Source organism: Leptonotus elevatus, chromosome 3 (genome assembly GCF_054856555.1).
Source record: "Leptonotus elevatus isolate MCC_2025b chromosome 3, RoL_Lele_1.0, whole genome shotgun sequence".
Classification (NCBI taxonomy): Eukaryota; Metazoa; Chordata; class Actinopteri; order Syngnathiformes; family Syngnathidae; genus Leptonotus; species Leptonotus elevatus.
In genome coordinates, this window is record NC_141241.1 from 24,506,256 (window position 1) to 24,527,352 (window position 21,097).

Sequence of the window (21,097 nt, forward strand, 5' to 3'; positions counted from 1 at the left end):
GAAAAAAGATCAGCATCACGCATGACACTAGATTTCTGCAATCTTGAAGCATACCAAACAATGGAAACCAGAAAGCTGGCAAATACGTCTTTTATTTCAGTAAAATAAATAAGAAAATTGACAGTTTAATATTGAAATGAACTGCAATGATATCATGCATGTCTGTTATGTCTTTTCAGTCACCACAAAGCATATGCAGTGAATTGTATTGGTAAAAATGTAAAAAAAATAATAGTTGTGCTACTGAAACAAGTGCCGCTTTAAATGGCAGCCTTTCCACTGAAGTTGAATATTGAGAGGATATGTATTCCATTTGAAATCATTACAACACTGCGCTAAAATCAACAGCTGACTCAGCAGTCTTTTAACTTGCAGGTGAGTAGCCTACATGATATTTTGTATTTTAAAAAAAAAACCTGATAGTCATAATACTGTGCTAAAATTCCAGAGTGTGCTGTCATTTATTGTATATGCATCAAATGCAACAATCTGATATAGGGGACACAAAATTGTGCTTAATAGACTTCATCTAATATGAAGTTGTAGCACATCAGATAAAAAAAAAAAGAGGGCATCAGACTTTTACCACAAAAGTACAAAAAAAAAAGTTTAATATTGCTTCTATTATGTCTACATGTTTACATTACTATTGAGTCCTTACTCATATTACAGTTTGGGTGGCGATCTTCATAAAAGTAAAAAGTGTTCACACTCACTCCCTTGTTACTGCCATTATATTTTCACAATAAAAGGTTGAACTAACTTCCCATAAATACACAATGTGGTATAAACCCAGAATGTTTGTAAAAGACACATTATAGTGTGCATCACATGCTTGTATCTGTTTCGATGCCCTGTGTGACCTTGCAAACACTTTCCGACCTTGAACAGAGCCAGCAATGTGCAAAGATTCAACAAGACACTGAAGAAACACTTTTCAATCATGCTTCAGTTAACATCGAACCTCTTGTAGTGTTTTGGTAACGTGGAAAGGACTTGAACATCACACACAGTGTTGTCGACACACATCATAACACCTTTTTTTTTATAAGAAAGTTAGCGGACATAGCTGAGAACATTTCATGTGCCTCACCTCACTAAAATGTAAAACTTTGACGTTTTGGTGATCAAAAGGCCCAAAAAAAAAAAATCTGGCCCACAAGAAATAAGCTACAGAGCCTCATTATTTTTCAAATACTGTAAACAGCCTGCTCTGTCATTCAATCCTTGTGCGAGAAAAATCGGAAACGAGTTGATCATTTTGGACCGTTTATAAAAGAAAAGAAAAAAAGAAGATATTTAGTTGCACGTTTCTGACATTAAAATAGTTTTCTCAAATGAGTTTTGGGTCACCTTTTGTCCAGCCATCAAGTAGGCACACATTTTCATTAGTTTATATGTATCATTATGTACAGGTCTTATCAAATTTAAATGGACTGCCACTCAGGTTTATGCCACAATTGCCCTAAATTAACAGCACTCAAATTTAACTTTTTTATGTTTATGTGATGGTTAATATGTATACATTATTTAATCAGAATTAGAGTTTTACAGCTGAAATATAATTATTACAAGGGACGAGTACCGATAGCTGGCCTTATTTGAAGTTATCGGTACTCGCACGTCTTGTGGCCATTTAATGCATCACAAGCTAGAAATGTGAAAAATAGAAAATTGCCATTCATTGCTTGCAATTTTAAGGAAAAATAGGACATAACAGTTTCTCTTTAAAATATTCTGACATTGTTTTTTGGGAGGAGATAATTTTATTTAACAAAAGTACTAGTGGTATCTGTACTTGGTATCAATGACTACTCAACAGTTGAGTACTTACTGGTATCGGTCTGAAAAAAAAGTGGTATCGGACATCCTGGTGTGCATCAAAAAATAAACAACAATGACATGACAATGACAATAACTTTTACTGTTACACGCAATGTGCTTTTTTTTTTAATGATTCTTTTTGGGGCTGTTTTGGTAGGCTACTAAGTAGCGCACTGGCCCAGCCAAACAGCTCAAAGCACACTACTGACTTTTAAACTAGGTTCCAAGAACAAGACCTGAACTGCCAAGGGATTCATAGAACATAATGCATCTATTCGAGGATATTTCACCTCACTTGGCTGCAAGTATATTTATATATTATTATTTTTTCTCATCATTGTTCCTCGCAACCAGTGGCTTTTGAAACAGGTGAATGTTTATCAGGAGTGTTCAAGGACTAGCTAAAGGTAAGCTTGTACAAGTCTCAGTGTACAATCTTTCATATGCATCCTAGACTTGGTGAGGTTTAGTTGCATAAGGTCTATTTTAGCGTTAAAACATCCTTGGTTTAAATTACAGCTACTGACATGAGAAAAAAAAAATTTGCTTCTGTTTTGACAAAATAACAATCAGGTATTTGGTGTTGCAGATCAACTTACAGGATACAATACTTGCAAGAATCATCCTGATTGGTTTTACACGGATGTGGTAAGTATATCGTTTTATTTAAATTTAAAAAAGACGTAAAATCAAAAATAAAACTGCATAATATATTTTCTGCAAAATTTAAGAAACACTGTCGTAAAATCACCTTGAGAGTAAAGAACTGAATAGAGCCTATTTTGAAGTCGACCTCTTAAGTAAGTGAAGTAGTAATAAAGTAAGTAACAAAGTGATCTGTTATCTTCATTATTGCATGTCATGTAAATGCAAGTCATCTTCACCCTCTTCACTGAAAATCAGATTTTCGTAAAATGAATAAATAAAATAAAATAAACTTTTCTTGTTCTTTTTCCAAAAAGTGTAAAATTACAAAAAATAAATACATTGGGAGTCTATTGACCAATTGCACCAACGTCACGTGATCACATGACTGCCCTATGACGGACGGCGGAAGGAAATGATTGTTGAATGGAAGTGGACGTGACCCGGCGCGACTTAGTGACTTAGCGACGGCTATTTTACAAATTAAAAGGTATTATTGCCAATTAAGCCATGGAATTTACTACTTCAACCAAAGTTCGCCTGTCAGTCGAAGTGGCACATTTAGTCGGGACTCATAGAGTGCGATATGTACTTAAGTTGGAGATCGCTAGTTTGAAAACAGCCCTTACCCTCTGTCGCTTGCTGTTTTTACCAAGTTAATCAAATCACAGACTTTGCCGAAATTCACAGCGCACGACCTATATCATTATATAGTCAATGCCGGTGTCTAACCGGCTCTCCTCCTTACACCGGAGCTAATTTAAATGCTAGTCGCTGGCGGTCTCTGGCACGAGATGCTACGCTCACACTGGGGGACAATATACCTCGTAATGCAAAGGTAAAACTTGTTGATCATGCTAACTGACTTATTTTGACACATTCCGTTCTGTATTGAAACGCTGTGATGATGTTATGTTGACCAACATGGGGGGGAAAAAAGACTATTGTAGTGGCAAGCTATGCAGTCATTTCATGAATATGACTCTGGCTCCAAAGTGAAAAACTCCAAGCACAAAGACAAAATCCCCCATTATTAAACAGTCAAATGCACTTCATAGTTTTGAAGACGGTACATTTTAAAACTAAGCTGTGTGTTCGTGCAGTTGGAGTGGACGCTAACTATCTGGCTCCTTAATGTGATTTGAAACACGTAATTCGACACCTTTGTTATTAGTGTACGTTTACTAGTAAAATGTATGAACATTTATCTACTAACCTCGCAAAAAAATGATCGCTACAAATCCGTGAATACTTTGTGGGCTGCCAGTCCTTTCTGTTGATTGCTGCTATCAATCAACGTAATTTGTCTTCATTAGTAGGCATGCGATAAGAAAGCAATATTTTGTTTACTCCCTTGTCTATCTGTACAACCGACCGCACAGCAAGATATGACCATTTTATAAGATAATCGATTAGATAAAGGACTTAACGCTGTACGAGATTCAATGGTTACAATACAGGCAAATGGTTCTTTTGCCGTTCAGCGTCCCGGAGGGGGCGTTCCCATGAGGGCGGTGACGTCACTTGCAAAAGGTCAATAAAGAAAAATTCATGATATTTGGACCATATCATCCAAAACTGCCCAAAAATGTTGTTGACTACTTTGTTTGCACATCTTTTTTTGATGCTGACCAGGATTATTATAATTAATTTAAAGTTTGATTTAAAAACAAGAATAGTAAAAAAAAAATTATATTCCATCAAATGATTTTTACATTAGGCCTATCTAGATTTACTTGCATTCCCGAACAGAGAAGCAGTTTGGTGATATGCTTGAATAATTTCTGACTTCTCACATAAGATCAGTGAGCTGATTCAAGTTAGGATATAAAAAGCTGAATTCAGTTTGAAATTCCTCTTTTCTGTCCAGGCTGGTTAAACGGCTCAATGAGCACGCAGAATATGAAAATGATGCTGACGATGGTGGTGGCATTTATTAAGCACTGTTGACGACAATGTTATTGTGTCTATTGGTAAATTTGGGCATCAGGAATGAATTTATAAACAGGTGCTTGAATGGAAAGTTTGGAAGCCTGTCATCAAATTGATGCAATTTCATTCAGACAACTGAATTATGCTTGATGAAGTGGTAGAATAAAATCTGCTAATAGTTCAGCATCTGATGACTCATTAGATGTGCAACAAAACAAAGAAGTTGAAAGTTGCTTATGCTAATGCTTATTTCAGCATCATCCTGTTGAATCAAGGCAGAATTAAGGACACTGGCCACTGTTTTAGATTTGTGTGTGTGTGTCAATACTAAAACAATACTGCTCTTCTTTTTTTTCCTAAAACCAGTACCAATTGTGAGTGTAAACACCGCAGCGACTGAATTCTACTCTGCAGTCGACTTTCTCATTTGTCTCTTGTCAGCTGTCAGCAAACAACTCAAGAGCTGTAAGAGCGCAGCAGCATTAAATCTTAGCTCAGCAGTTATGCATTTCACTTCTTCCTCATCAAAAAACAACAAGTAAAAATGCCTTCATGTTGCTAAATCCTATAATGGATTCATCCCTCGAGCGCAAATCTTAAACACGATCCTGCTGAGCCCGCACTTCCGTGCCATCAGGAATTATTGTTTCAACACACGGATATAAACAACCTTATTGAAAATCTACTTTACATAAACGATGTATCTTAGTCTACATAGAGATGCAATTGTACATACACAAATCTTTGAAGAGACGATCAAATGTGTTGCTTTTTGATGCAAATTTAGTCATGTATTTTTTATTTTTTTATTTTGTGCTGCCCACACTTGATTACGACGGCGCATTAGGGCCACGTATATATATATATATATATATATATTTTTTTTTTATTCAGAGGGGGTAGTGGTGTAGTCCAGGGTATATGGAGTATACCCATTTCTAAATCCCCCGAGATGAACACTGTTCAGCCTTGGCCTACCCTACTCTGCCTCTAATTGGCTGGTTCCCCCTGCCTACACTGATTAGATTGGCTAACTTTTGGCATGAGGACCGATGAGCCAATCAGAGGCCGAGTAGGGCGGGTCATTTTGAGGAAAACAATCCTTCAAATGGCCCCCCGAGCCACAATGGTGACCCAAAAATCTAGCTGTGGTGAACTGATTTGACCTCATACTTCGGTTCGATTCCCAGGGTGGGAGCTGCCGGTTACACACTAACTACATGCTCTAGTTAAGTTTTTTAGTAGCTATAGGCTGGTACTTGATTTTTAAGTACCGGTAAATTAAAACACAAAAATGGGGACACATATGAAAACAATACTAAAGTCTAACCAGACAGTTTTTCACTATTTTTGTTCATTGTTCATTAAATATTGTAATTTGTTTTATAACATATACTCGTGATAAATACATTTTACATAATTTCAGGCTGCTTGTGTTATCAAACTGCTCTTAACAAGTCATGATAATTTTATTATTGTGAGCAAGTACGGATTTTTAATTCTTACATATCACCGTTTCTAAAAGAGGAAGTTTTTCTGGACCACCCAAAAAAGAAAGTGACAATTGAGAGTATACCCACTTCTCCAGGGACCACTACACCACTGAAAGGGGGGAGTAATAATCCGAGAATAAAACTAATGCAAATTTGCCACTTTAGAAAGTGGCAAATTTGCGAGATTTACTATCAAGATTTATTATTTACTACTACTATTTACAAATTGACTATCTCCTTATTTAAAAACCCAACCGAAAAGTATTGGCACAAACATCCGATTAGTGCGCAACGTGTATTTCTCGTATGAGTTTTTTTTGCGAGTTTATAAAGTGGCAAATTTGCAAATATTTTTCTCAGAATATTACCTCCCCTCTGAAAAGATTTTTTTTTATACGTGACCCTAATATGCCGTCGTACTTGACCCATCCAGCAGAGAACGCAAACATCTACCATGGTCAGGGCTAATGTTGGATGTCATTGTGCTACACTAACACGAAGCAATGGGCACTCGTTGCCAGATTTTTTTTTCTTTCCATTGCAAACAAAACCAGCACACTGCGTCTAGTGAAAAGAGCGAGGCTGACGGGATGTTCTGGCCTCATTTGATGTGATTTGCTCTGTTTGGATGAATTCTCTCGTGATTCATCAGCAGAAAATGAACGTGTGGAAAAGCTGTCTGTGTGCGGCTGTAGGAGTGAGCGTAGCAAACGGATTGAAGAGAGCACCATTGTAAAACAGTCACCTTCAGATTGCCGTAAAGTCAGCATGTCCAAAAAGACAACATCAAAAAACCTTGTGCTATGAGAGCCAAAGACGTTAGGTTGCACTCGTGGTGTCCATGGAGGTCCTTTAGGGCGGGTTCAAGAAGTCTATCGCTTGTTTGTTCCAGAATGTGTGCTATCACAACTCAGGCACAATGAACACTGAGAGGGATGGCGATGTTGAGTGTGCGGTGACATGGTGATGAGACAAAAAGACGAACATCCGAGTTTTGAAGAGTGGAGTTTGTGAGTGGCCGTCACACGGTTCCGTTCTCGTGCCTCGGCTTGTGGGTGGCCGTGCGGGCCGGCGTGCTGAGGGAGGGGGCCAAGGTGCAGAGGAAGCCGGCCAGCAGAGTAAGGCCCAGGCCGCCCCAGGCACAAAACATGGACCAGCCGTAGCCGTGGCTAATGTCCTCGGGAAGGCCGTACATGTTGCGAGGGTAGCGGGTTAACTCAAAGTTGATTCCGGCCACGCATGTGCACAAGGAGATGATGCAGCACGTTCCTGTGAAGAGACGACGGGCACTCATTGGATATATGGACATTTGTCAAGTTCCCTAATCTAGTGGCATTGTGTCTTTTGGACTTTCATGGACGGTAAACATTTAATGGACATGTCTCATTTAATCCACAAAATGATTTGTACATGTTTGTTTTGTACGGAAGCGTATTTCATTCACTTGAAAAAAAAAGTCCTGTTTTTCTGACACATTTTTGGGGGGCATCTTTGCTTTTTTGAGTATTTTTTTTCTGTTTTATTGAATATTTTTTTTCTGTTTAAAAACAAATCCTCAGTTTTTCTGAATATTTTTATTTTCAGTTTTTCTGAGTAATTTTTCCCTGTTTTATAAAATAATTATTTTTCTGTTTTTCTGAATATTTTTTCCTGTTCCCCCCCCAATTTAAAAAAAAGATTTTTCCTCAGAGTTTAGAGAACAAACCGCAATACAGTATACACATTCATTACTTTACTGAGAGCCAGTAAGTAAACATGACCATCTTATTGCATATGGAGGTATGCGGGAAAGTGTCTGCTTCCGCTATTAGCGAGTCTACAACAAGTCACTTGAAGTTCAGAAGTAAAGTACTCCAAAAAACAGAACACCAGCTCTGTTTTTCTGAATAATTTTTTTCAGCCTGTTTTTCGGAATATTTTTTTGACAGAAAAAAATATTAAGTAAAACAGAAAAACCCATTCAGAAAAACAGAAAATGAAAAAACAAAAAAATACAAAGCTCCCCCCAAAAAATTGTCAGAAAAACAGGAGGTTTTTTTTCTTCAAGTGAATGCAATACGCTTCCGTCGTTTTGTGATGTCGTCACACAATGTTAACCTTAAAAGTAGAGCTCGATTCGACTTCAATTCACAAGAGTTCAGTTCGATTCGATTCGACTTCAATTCACAAGAGTTCAGTTCGATTCGATTCGACTTCAATTCACAAGAGTTCAGTTCGATTCGATTCACTTCAATCCGATATCCATTAACTCATTCACTCCCAGCCATTTTCACTAAAGCAACCCCCTTCGCTCCCAGCTCTTTTACTGGATTTAGACTGCGTTTGCCAGGCCCACAGAATATTGTGTTCTATTACTATAGAAACATGGAAACTACCAAAATAAAGATTGAAGTCTCTTCTTTCATCAGGAAAATAAAGTATAGTTGTATCTGTTTCTGTTTTGCAGCAATTAGCATTAGAATATAGCTTCATCAATATTCACATTCCTGGTGAAAACACTGACAAAAAGAGCTTTTTGCAACATGGCCCTGGCAAATCTCTTATAATCTGCTGTCACCTGCTGCACAATTATGGCACATCGATTCTTAAATGTCAAGGACATGATAACAACTTCACAAATATTAAATTCCAAAGTAAAATTTGTGGAGACAGTAACTGTTCAAATGATTAAGTTTAAAAGTAATATGTTTTCTAATCACTTACTGTAAAGTGTTACACAAAAATTGACATCAGCAAGGATTAGATGAAAATATTTCAGAATATAATTCAATAATTGTAAATATAAATTAAAAAGATTCTGAATTGTCTTAAAGTGCAATAAATCAGGTCTTTCATAAATGTAAGAAAATACTTTAAAATTCATGTTAACAGTACATTTCAAGAAAACAGTAAGACAACAAAAAAATTGTCCTTTAAACATTCTACTTTCTTAAGAATTTATGGAAAAAAGATATGTATCAAATAATAAATTCATGGTTTTATGAATCTATATCGGGTTTGAAAAGTAAAATTGGTTCAATATCGACTATTCAATTTTTTAAACCTATCCCTACTTAAACGATAATATTGGTGGCCAATTATCGACATCATACAGATAAATCAGATAATAAAGAAATCCGCCAATAATAATCCACATGCTACTTTGGTCCATCTGTTGTGGTTGTGGCTCAAATTGTGCCCAACTCCTCAAACCCTCCCCTCTCCTATGGTAGTGTGACATATTACGTCATAATGCGCACGTCCTCGTGCTTAACAGGTATGTGTTGACTTTTTATATGAAGGTAATTATGTTGAGTTCTGACACTGTCATATTGGTTTTCATTTGAGTCAATATCACCAGTGCCTTGGTGTGCTCATCAGAATCCCTCAGTCGTCATGGAAATATAGAAGGATAAGGAAACTCTGAGGTCTTATTAAAAGTGGCCAAGCATTTGCACACATACTGAGAAGACTCTTATTTTGTGTTTCTTTCGTTTTATACTATTGCCTTTTCATTGGAATATGGGAGATTTCGGCATGTCACACACACCGACTGCTCTGCTAACTACAGTGTTTGTAATAAATGGTTAAAATCTAAAATATATGTTTTTTAAAAATAATAAGAATTTATTGTACACAGTGATGAAACAAGCCATTTTGATCAATCATGTAAAATCTATTTTGATTATAATATTGAAAGCTTTAAAGACAAAAACATTTAAAGACAGAAATTAGTTTTTATCACCCATAAGACAGTCAAAAACACATGGGATCAGCTATCAGGTTTGTACTGTCCCTCAACTACCGGTATGTCACAAAAAAAAGAAAAAATCCTTTTAGCAACTGCTATGTAGTGGTTATATTTGGACATAGCGTTTTATGACCTGAAAAAAACAATTAATATTAATCTTTTCCAACAAATATATATTTTCATTATAATTTTACTTGTGAGGCTAGCTAGCTTGTTTTGTTTAGATGGCTAATTGTTAGCCGCTTAACTTTGATTTACCGTAAATTGAAAATCTTATGAGATGTGACCAACCATAATCAGGTATTGTAGAAAGTTTTCCATGAGGCATGTACCAGTATGTCCTAAATTGTAGATATAAAAATAGTAAAATTGTAGATAATAGTCAGAATAGTAAAGAATAAATATTTGATGTGGTTTTATAATAAATTAACTGTAGTGGGTCTAGTGAAATGACCCACTTATTTTCAACAGTTTACAGTCAGTTTGCTAACTAAATCATGTTGCTCCCTCAAGCGTAATGTCAAAAATGTCCATCCTGTCATCGTTCGACGTCCAGCCCATCAGCAAGCTTACATATTTTGCTGTTTGCATGTACTGTACATTGTCTGCTTGCAGTAGATTTATGTTTTGTTTAGTTTTTGGTGGGCTTTGTGAGCATGACCAAAACACATTTGTAAGAGCACAACATCTACTTAATGTAATAAATCTGAAGTTCATTTGAACATTTCCGAATTTGGGAGCTAAAATAGGGACGTTTTAAAGGCACCTTGTGGTGATATTGATTGGTTGTTTTGCAATGTACAGCTGTACTGAATCCTATGAGAGCTGAGTCTAATAGTTTGGTCGCATCAATTAGTTATATGAAAGAGGCGAAAATATTAGAAACAGTTTTTCGTACAATACAGTTCTGTTGTACACCAATGCTTGTTACAATCACAACATTTGGGTAAATACGGTTCTCTGATAGTGTCAATCGAGCGTAAACATTAGTATCTTTATAAAAGCAGCTTGTTTGATACAGTACTCATTTTGGATGTCATTACAGTGAGGAAGTGGTCATAATGTTGTGGCTGGTCAGTGTTGATGTAAATATGCGCAAGTGTTTCCACACAGTACCTCCCATGAGAAAGAGTAGTCCAGCTACATATTGCATGAGGTCATGCTGTTGGCAGCATCCCAGCACTCCAATTATCCAGCCAAAAAGAATGATGGAGACAGCCATACCAACAAAGCCAGCCGTCATTCTTCTTAGATCTGCGAGCAGAGATGACAAGGTTACAAACTTTGTCATGTGAACAATAGCTATCACACCAATTATAGTTCTATCACAAACTGTAAGAATACTTTTGTTATTGTCAAATACAAAGGCTGTAATTCATATTTTTTCCCCCTCCAAAAAAACAACAAACACGTTTGATGCAATCCTGTTTTGTGCTCACATTTGCATCTGACGTGGAGTGCAATAATTATCACTCTTGTTTTATACAGTACAATACAGTTGAGTGCAAAATTTAAAAAACAACAACATGATAACTCATTCACTAACTCACTCACTGCCATTGATGACTATAACTCCAAGAGGATCTATTTTAACTGGGCTGGCGGTGTGTTTTATTTATTTTTTTTTGAAGGGAGAACAGATTAACCGCCAAATTTTGAGCATCTGTCATTCGGCAATCCATCAATATTGCAAGCATTGTAATTGTCAATCCGTCATTCCTCAGCTATGGAGGACCAAAAATGCCAATAAATAAATAAAAGTGAAAATAAAAACAGATGTAAAATTATAATTCAATAATTAAATACAAAAAAGAATATAAATGGAAATTTAAAAATGACCAAATATATATATATATATATATATATATATATATATATCAATAAATGAAAGCACTCAGCGCTCATAATTATTTATCTCATGCTGCAGATACTGTCAGCATGAAATGCGTGATGAAATGTTATTCAAATTAGTTTGTCTTCCATTTGTCTGCCATATTCAATTTTTGTTTTATACAGTAACTGAGCTTGTTGAAGTGAAAACAGTGAAAAACAAAGTTTGAAACTTGTGTTTGTTGTTCCTTAATGTGTGTGTTTTTTTTTAAACAAAACAAAAACAAAAACATTTTTTGTCATACTCAGTACTTGAGGTTTTTTTTTCAGTGTATACTTTTTTTACTTGTACTTAAGTGATTTTTATTATGACTACTTTTTACTTTAACTTGAGTAATATTATTTTGAAGTAACGCCACTCTTTGTTGAGTAAAATTTTTGGCTACTCTCTCTACCCTAGCCTGGAAATCCAGACTCACTTGCGACTTTGCCCTATCAGTTGCATTTCTGAGGCGGGGCAAACCTGAGCTAACAGACAGTGGAATGAACCAATGAGTGAAGAGTGGACATGACGTCAGAAAAGCGTCTTGTTGAAGTCTCTTTTTTTTTTTTCGGAGACGGAATAAAAATCCAACATGGCTACTAGCCGTGTGACGTCACCGCGTCATGCGTCCACCATATGTTTTGTTTTTTCTAGCAGAAGGCGCAGTACAATTTCAGGAAACAAGTGTTCCTTTTCATAACCAATATGGTTGTTTTGTGTTGGGTACATGGTTGTACTAAGAAAGTTGACGGAACTTGTACATTGGGATTCTATTCCATTCCAAAGATCCGAAGGTGATTTCACTAAATCGCTCAGTGATCACGTCGCAGACTGTGATTAGCCACTATCAACAGAAAGATGAACCCACCAAATACTTCAAGATCTGCTTAGATCACTTCATCACAGGTCAATTAGTTTTACTTTTGACGTTTCTTCTTCTACTGAGCATGTTTACATTGTGCACATTGTCCGTTGCTGTCCAGTCCAGGCTAGCGCCTGCATGCTAAATCCCTCAGTAATAAACAGTATCCCCGTGCCCCCTTACAATAAATGGCTTCACACAACCACTTAGCACGAATGAAAAAAGGGCATTTCTGTTATTATACATATCCTCTGTAAAATATACAGCATACTTTAATGAGCGCAATATAAACTAAGCTAAGCTGCGACGTAGCTTTGCCGTCACTATCAACACATTGAAGTTCACGGTCATGCGTTGCACTTCGCGCTTATCCACAACACAGCTGGTTGATTGCCTCCATTTATTTATATGCCTTTAGTTTTTCAAAGGTGAACTGCACTCTTCAGATTTATAAGGTAGTTCACGGTGTCCATGTACGTAACTAGTGGCTGGCGTGAGCTTCCTTCTTCAATGTAGGGATCCCGGCGATCAGTCCAATTTTTACATCGTACCGCTTGCGTTCTTTTGCCTGCAAGCTTTCCCGGTACAACGTGGACTTTTTCGTGCTCATTGCCGTCAATCTAGCCACACAGAGTCGTCGTTTATACTATTGTCTAGGCTTTGCTTTGAGCCGCGACTGGGACAATCCAGACAATATGGTGGAAAGGAGCTGGACACGCCCATCGGTTGACTTCGTGGGAACTATCTATGGACGCCTGTCCAAACCCACTTTCTATTTAAAGAAAGTGGGTGTGGCTTGCCAGGCTAACGCTACCCACCTCTGCCTCTTAGTGGGATATGCATTTTTCATACATATGTAGATGTCTATGCCAACGTCACTCACAACGCTGTGTTTGCGTAAGTAAATACGTATGATCCAGCGTGTCAGGGCCACGGAAGTCCGTCGTCGGGGCTCATATTTTTACCATCTCATATCTACAGAGGTGATGCAAGGAGGAAGTAGAAATAATATTTTGTAAAATAGGAGGCGAGTCTGTTCGAGTGCCTCATCTCACAGAGACATCTTTTTTCCTCCCTAACGATGACGTCACGTCATTGCCACGTGTAATAAATGAGCCGTCTGCGTGGCTAAATGACTAATATCACCACCACAAATGTCATCTGTATACTTCATGTTTCAAGTGGGATTAAATTAAAGTCAAATATAAAGTCACAACTGTTACTCGAAACAACATCAAGCATAAATCAAGCTTAATGCCCCCTGCATATTGGACATTTGATGACATCGAGGTCGGATATATGCGACCTAGCCGTTCAGACTGCGGTTGCATTGCAAAAATTCCAATACGTATTCGATCTAGGACCACATATGAAAGTGACCCAGGTCGGATATGAAAAAATCGGAATTGAGCCGTTCCGACTGACATAAAAAAAGTCAGGTCGCATTTGGGCAAAAAAAAATCAGATTTGGGTCGCATTCACCTGCAGTGTGAACGTAGCCTAAGTGAGTCTGCAAGTCTCCAAAATAAACAAACGTTTATTGGATCTTGTGCGTTTGCTCCAAGGTAAGAGACTGTAAAGTAGCTATAATGGTCTGCCTAGCAACCGCAATAGCTAAAATGTCAAATTCACTTTAGCTCTAGAGGCAAGATCATCCACAAAAATGGACATCAAAGTCATACTTATGATTATTTAATATTGTACTTTATCAGAATACCATCGGCCATTCATCACTGAAATCGGCGCGTGCTTCTCCATTTTCAGCGAGTTCTGTATGACGCGACGTCAGTCATGCCTCGTAACAATACATAGACTAGAAAGACATCTTTATTTAGCCCAATCGACAGACGCAAACCTGCTTGAGCGTGTATTTTTACAAATATTTGGATCATACATAACTCGTTAAGTTGATCTAGATCATTGTTATTAATGTTAGCTGGCTAACTTGACGTTGACGCTGGGCCTCATACTGGGAGCTCTGTGATATTTCATCAATTTACCCAAATTGCAAAAAGTTAATCTCAAGCCCTGTTTACACTAGTGGAAGACTATAGTGGAAAAAATGTTACTAGTAAGTCAAAATCATTCTACTAGTGCGCCCTATTCATTATACGTACAGTACATACCAAAAGTTTGGGCACACCTTCTCATGCAAATGCATTTTCTTTTTTTTCATGACTGTTGACATTGTAGATTCTCACTGAAGGCAACAAAACTATGAATGAACACAAGTGGAGTTATGTACTTAAAGGTCTCATAGTATGAAAATGCACTTTAGTGGTGTTTTTTTTATTTATCAATAATATGCATCCCCGGCCTGTCAACAATCCAACCAGGTATGAAAAAAGTCACTCCGCGACTTCTTTAGCTTTCTCCTCCTTTCTAAAATGTTTGATTCAAACGGGCAGATTAAACTTCCGTGACTTGGTGATGTCAATAAGACACGGAAGTGCACCCGACCCAGCACCCTCGGGTTAGTGGCATCGCCTCTGGTAAAGGTTTGTCACACCCAGAGAAATTCGAGAAGCTGGCTGCTCCTTTTTTTTTTTACTCGCATACTCCGTGGAGAACAATGGGGAAACAACGATCAGGAAGAAAGGGTTCATCTGTCGTTTGAGTCTTTGAGAAGACAGTGGATTAACTTTATTTTTGAAGGACGTGTACCGACAGCATTTCCCGAAGGACTGTTTTGTGAATGAAAACCTTTTCAGAGCTGGATTTGCAACTACTACAAACGTGAAAGATGTAAGTTTACCATTTTCTTTTGATTTAGCCATCCTTTTTCAAGATGTGCCATATCATACCTTCTACCATATTACCGGTGTATTTTTAGTGCCTAAAGTGGGAGCTACATTTGTCGTGTGGAGGTTGTTTGGTTACAAGAGGTCAGATATGATAAAGCAGATGGTGTTTGGATAATACTGAAGCGGTCGCGTATTGTTTTGCCAAGATACAATCCGCGGTGATTATTTTGCCATGACTGGCAACTTGCCACCTAATTGACATGACTTTGTGATGCTAACCGGCCGCTAAATGGTCTCGACAAGACGGCTTTCACGTTGCGCAGTGCCCTAAATGTGCACATTTGTGTTATTCATAACCGCCTGTAAATGTCTACAAGCATTCACGACAAATCAGAGACATTCACGGTAAAATAACGCTCGCAGGAGAGTTGCCGGTTACGGCAAAATAACCACTGCCCAAACAATCGCAAACTAACGCTACAACATAGTTTCTGTAGTAACGTTATGCAACTTTTTCTTACGGTAAAATGTTATGCCACTTTTCCACATAATAAAATTGTTCTCAAATGAGTAAAATACATGTCTGTCTGGCTCAAATTGGTACGGTTATACCACACTGCTTCTGCTTGCCATTAGCACATTGGCTATTGGAGCCGAAATCACAGCCCCTTCTAGAGAGAAGGGGATGGCCTAGGCGTGGTCTGGTGCAGCTATTTACACAAAAATTGCTTAAAGAGTAGTCACCTGAAATGGTTTTCCAACACTATTGAAGGAATTCCCAGAGGTGAGAATGCAAAAACATCATCAGAACAAAGAGTCACTATTTTGAAGAAACGAAGGTCTAAAACATGTTTTCAGTTACGTCACCTTTTTCGTCATTTTTAGTTTTGATGCCTTGAGTGAGAATCTAAAATGTAAATAGTCATGAGAATAGAGCAAACACATTGAATGAGATGTGTGTGTGTCCAAACTTTTGGCCTCACGAGTGTGTTGAATTGTCTTATTAGTGAGGACAAAGAATGTAACTGTACATGGTGCACTTCAAACTGGATGTCAAGCCTCCTGATTAAACACTCAAATTGCTTTCCATAATGCCATATCTTATCAAACTACTCTTATTTGCAGCTTTATTCACAGATTATTTGTAATTGCTTAACAAGGAATGCACGTTTTGTATACAGTTCCAAACTGTTTCCTAACTTTTCCATTCACAAGCTGTCTGAAGGGAAAACATTCTCAAACTCTGGTCTAGTGTAAACATACACTAGACGTGGATTGTGACAAACTGGAGTAGTTTGGAGTCTTAGCTAATATGGCTTTTTTGGTCCACTGACAAGGCAGAGGGAAACTCTTATATTTTACAAATGAAAACGTGTGAAACTCAAGTCAAGTTCTCGTCATTCTTTCATGGTCATAATGGTACAAAGGAGAAGCCACTTTAAGAGTGAGGGAGTGGTCCAATTCACCATGTTATCAAAAAGACATTATCATTTTTTGGGGGGATTTACCCTCACTTAACACTCCTCAAACAGAAACTAACACATCACACTTGAGATGGTCCACTGGAGTGGCAGACATTATTTTAACAATTTTCACAAAACACCACCAGCTTTATGGCCACAAACATGAGACAAACATTGCTGTGCAAAATCTTAATTAAACTTTATCATTTTGATTCAGAAAATAAACAAAGAGAAAATAGTAGTAAACTACATTCTTTAATGTCGGAGAAACAACAGAATTACAACAACAGCATTATCACATTCTGTGGTGTGTGATGAAAGTCTAAATGGAAAAAGCAGAATGCTGAATGTCGAAAAATGAGACAACAACTCAAGTGTGAATGAAGCAACGCTCCATAAAAATACAAGAATTTGTTACTCACGAAGTGCATGCCATTCATCTTGCCGTATGGTCTTTGTGATGTTGCTGGGTAAATTTCGTGGAAGAATGGACGAAGTGTAGTGATACTTTACTGGGCTGCATCTTTGAATTATTCCTGGTGAAACAAAGAAAAAGTGAAACATTGCACATACTGTAAATACTAGGCATGTTCGATACCCCTTTTTTTTTCGGACTCATACCAATACAAGTACTCACTGATACTGATGCCAAGTGCAGATAGATACCACTAGTAATTTTCAACAAAGACCTATATATCCCAATATAGCAAATTTCCTTAAAATTGCATGAAATTAATGGCAATTTTCTTTTTTCAATGTGTTCATAAAATACATAGTTTGTATAGAACACACAATAAATTAATTTTAAAAATTTAATAAAATGAAACAAATAATCCAGTGGCCATAAAAAGTCTCGATCAAAATATGTGGCTGTACAAATTATTTTAAGAGAATACAGGAATGTGCAATAAATCTAATTAAAAACAATAGTGCTTCAAGTAACATTTATGAATATGTACCATTTAGCCAGAGTTGTGTCAACACAAGTTTGTCACCGTTTAATTCAACGGTGGCGTCTCAGTCTGACCACTGGCTTGCACTCACGTAAGGATGGACGCGAAGAAGAACTAATCAAATGTCATTTATAGCACTTTACTGCTGAGCTGAAAATATGAAGCTGGAAAATGTGAAAACAAAAAAAAACTGGTTGTTGGGAATTACAACATTGACCAATCCCGAATGTCTGGTACAGACACAGACCCCGTCCAATATAAAACTATTTGCGGTGATCAAAGCGCTGATCCCGCACTGATCGGAAGCTAGATGCTAACGCTATCTATACTATCACCTCAATGAACGGCAAGCTTTTAACCTGTTTAAAATATATATATAAAAAAACACGTCCGTCATCTGCCTTTACATGACGTGTAGGAGCAGCCCAGCTCAGCAACATTTTAAATGTTTGAGTGATTAATAAATACCCAACTGTCACATCATCACATTCTAAGGCATACATATGGCACCATTTGCAATGAGCAAATTTTCACTACACTACACACACATTTCTTTGACATGATACAAACTGTGTGACTCATTTTTTCCCTACTCTATTACAGTTGTGTTTTTAATTATTTCCAGAAACTATCATAATAGTGATTATATAAAGAGTTGGCATTGCAACTCTGTTGCCACGAAGCCTCTGAGGATGATTCGCAATCTTGTTCGTCAAAGAACTTCAATTATCTTTGCACTTGAGGGAAGAAATTATCATGTCGCCCAATAATTATTATACACTTTTACCAAAACACAGATTTGCATCATCTGTGTATGATTATGGGATTTCATTCAAGTAAAAATAATGGACACAACAAAGCTATCTGAGCTTACTTACTCGTTGGTCCCAATGCTTTAGCACATATGAGCAAATAGTGACATAAGAACTTATATTTACATATCATGCACCATGTTTGTTCAGAAACCAGCTTTGCCATTATCTTCAACTATGGATATTTGCATATCTTTGTATGCAATAGAATTTTGTACAAACATACAGTAAGATGTGTTTGGACATTCCAACCAAATACATACAACAACCCTAAGTAAAATCTCCTTCTACAATATTATGGATAGTGTACCATTTGGTCAAATTACATTTAATAATTTTAATATGCCATATTATTATAAATCAAGGATATTCATTTATGTGAAAACATTGAATCAAGTTAATGATCTATGATTTCTCACAATGATTACGAAACAGATATATAAAAAATATGCAACATTTTCTATAAGTCTGAATTTGAATGATCACTTCTACAACATTCTTAGGAAATCACAATGTCACATGACTGGTTATCAGTTTTGAGAACAGGCCTGCAGGCTACTCATGTGGCCCTTCGGGGGGTACCTGGTGCCCATGAGAGCCACATCGGTGACCTCAGTATTATAGAGGCTGACCTCAAAGAAATATGATCAATATATGTGGTCAACATTTTTGAGACAAGCTGGCAGCTGAGATGTAAATATGTTAGTCTTCTAAAAAGTGTAAGAAAATGGTCAAGTTCAGCATTAAGTTGTAATGTGTTTTGCCTTATTATTTTATTGTCATTAATCTTTAACAAAACAACTGGAGAAATCTAAATTGTGTTTTTCTTTGCTTAGACTCCAGAACGAATGTTTAAGGGGGTGGGGGGGGGCACCTTTTGGGCGGAGGAATGTACAATGGATGCTCTTGAAGAGACATCCCCATCTATTTTGATAGGCAACCAAGTCAAATGAGGTTTTCACGAGAGCCTGCATGGGCCACGCTGCGTTTGTGTTGTCAAGCTAAAGGTGCGATGAGCTCACAGACGTGCATCGCGGCCTGCTCCTCACAAGACTGTTTACCTTTGTAAATAAGGTCCTCGGTTTGAAGGTCGAATCCCTCTCGGTGACACTTCCTCCAAAGGCCGGACACGGTTGAGTTGAACTGCCGACTGCAGTGGGACTCCATCGCGGAGGCTGCGGCCACAAAGTGTCGCTTGCCCCTGAAGAGAGGAGCAGCCTCCGGGCCGCCTCCTCTCCTCTTCGGAGGCATCTGGAGGGGGAGGTTGTGGTTGGAGATGTAGATGTAGCCCGGGTCGTTGCGCTTGTTGGCGTAGTTTTTACACCTCTCTCGGTGCCTCCTCGCGTCCGTCTCGTACCAGTAGTCGGTGCAAATCGCCATAGTGAGCAACCCCAGCGCGCAGAACGCCAGGAAGAGCCCTCCACTGGTTAATATTTTCATAGCGGCCATCTTCCCCCCCTCCACTCGACGGAGACGGGCGAGAAGCTTCCTCCGGTGGCCGTGGTGCTGCCTGCCGGCGCTCGTGCCTCTGCCTGCCGCGTGAAGTCACAGCCTCACGCGGTCCTGCCCTCCGAGCATGCTGACGAAAGGCCCGTGTTGCACGGACAGGATGCTGCGGTCTGTTGTTGTGCTCCCCGCTTGATGCAATGTTGTTGTCACCATCTGTTGTGGTACAGGAGGAACGGATGGATGGCGACCAGCGCTGTGAGGAGGAGGCTGGGCCACGGGATGTAGTACCGCACTCTCTCCTCCAGGCTGTCGGGAGCAGACTCTGTGGGCACTGGTAACTGTAGGTTAGGAAAGCCAGCCTTACCGTGGTTAATTTGCAGATTTAATAAGAAAATCATAAAAAAAATGATAATAATAATAATAATTAATTGGTTAATAAAACCTCTCTGAAGTGACCCAGAAAAAACGATGAAGCATACAAATGACAAAAACAACCAAAGAGTGTAACATATAGTATTAAAAGCATTACTATTGATTGAATGCAACTGTTTTCAACCCAATTGTTCAAATGTATGTTATACAAAGACATGCGGTCAAAATACAAAGTAGGCAGGGAGGCACTGCCTCCCTGTCCCATCCCCTGCAACGTGTGAAGAGTAAAAAAAAACAAAAAACGAACAAAAACATTACATTAAATCATTTACCATGTTATTTCTGTGGTCGTGTCTTACATTGATTTTCTTTTTAATGTCAATTGTTTCATCATGAAAATTACTTTGAAATAAAATAACTGAATTTGCTTATTTCCCGTTCATAAATACACATGCAAAAAGACTAGGGGTGGGAATCTTTGAATGTCTCACGATGCGATTCAAATTCAGAATCTTTTTTTGATTAAGAATGATTTTTGATTAAAAATAATTTGATTGACAATGATTTTTGCTTCAATTTATAGATGTTCAAGAAATTGTAATGATCTACGCCAGTCTGACTCACTAATGCTAATTAGTGCTACTCGGGGCACCTTAAGCACTCAAAAGAACGGCTCCAAGCTGCAAAAAAAAAAACCTTTATTGGGATAACTTGATCGTGACTTTTTCCTTCTACTCTTTAATGTGGCTACAACTCAACACTATCAGACCGCTTTGAACCACACTGCCCCTAAGTGGCCAAATCAGGTACAACATGGACAGCACTCCCAATAAAGGCACACACAAACAAAGGGAAGACAGTATAAAATAATTTAAATAAAATCGATTTTGGGACATTTAAAGCCGATTCTGAATCGTACTAAATGAGATTCTTATGAGAATTGAT

General features: G+C 37.9%; 1 protein-coding gene across 1 annotated transcript; it reads right to left on the reverse strand.

Moving 5' to 3' along the window:
- Positions 1 to 73: 73 nt before the first annotated feature.
- tmem276b (transmembrane protein 276b) lies at positions 74 to 20,067 on the reverse strand. The gene is made up of 4 exons (XM_086071539.1): positions 19,393 to 20,067; positions 16,989 to 17,102; positions 10,741 to 10,878; positions 74 to 7,163 (listed from the first exon to the last, which is right to left on the reverse strand). The coding sequence occupies exons 1-4, from the start codon at positions 19,778 to 19,780 to the stop codon at positions 6,916 to 6,918; spliced, it is 888 nt and encodes a 295-aa protein (XP_085927665.1). The 5' UTR covers positions 19,781 to 20,067; the 3' UTR covers positions 74 to 6,915.
- Between the last annotated feature and the right edge of the window lie 1,030 nt (positions 20,068 to 21,097).

What these genes read in the sequence shown, in the direction of transcription:
- tmem276b (XM_086071539.1), bottom strand. Translation starts at nt 19,780, where the DNA reads ATGGCCGCTATGAAAATATTAACCAGTGGAGGGCTCTTCCTGGCGTTC. An exon ending in CGAGGACCTTATTTACAAAG is followed by an intron (nt 17,103 to 19,392) that starts GTAAACAGTCTT and finishes TTGTTTCACCAG; the next exon opens with GAATAATTCAAAGATGCAGC. An exon ending in AGATGAATGGCATGCACTTC is followed by an intron (nt 10,879 to 16,988) that starts GTGAGTAACAAA and finishes CTCTGCTCGCAG; the next exon opens with ATCTAAGAAGAATGACGGCT.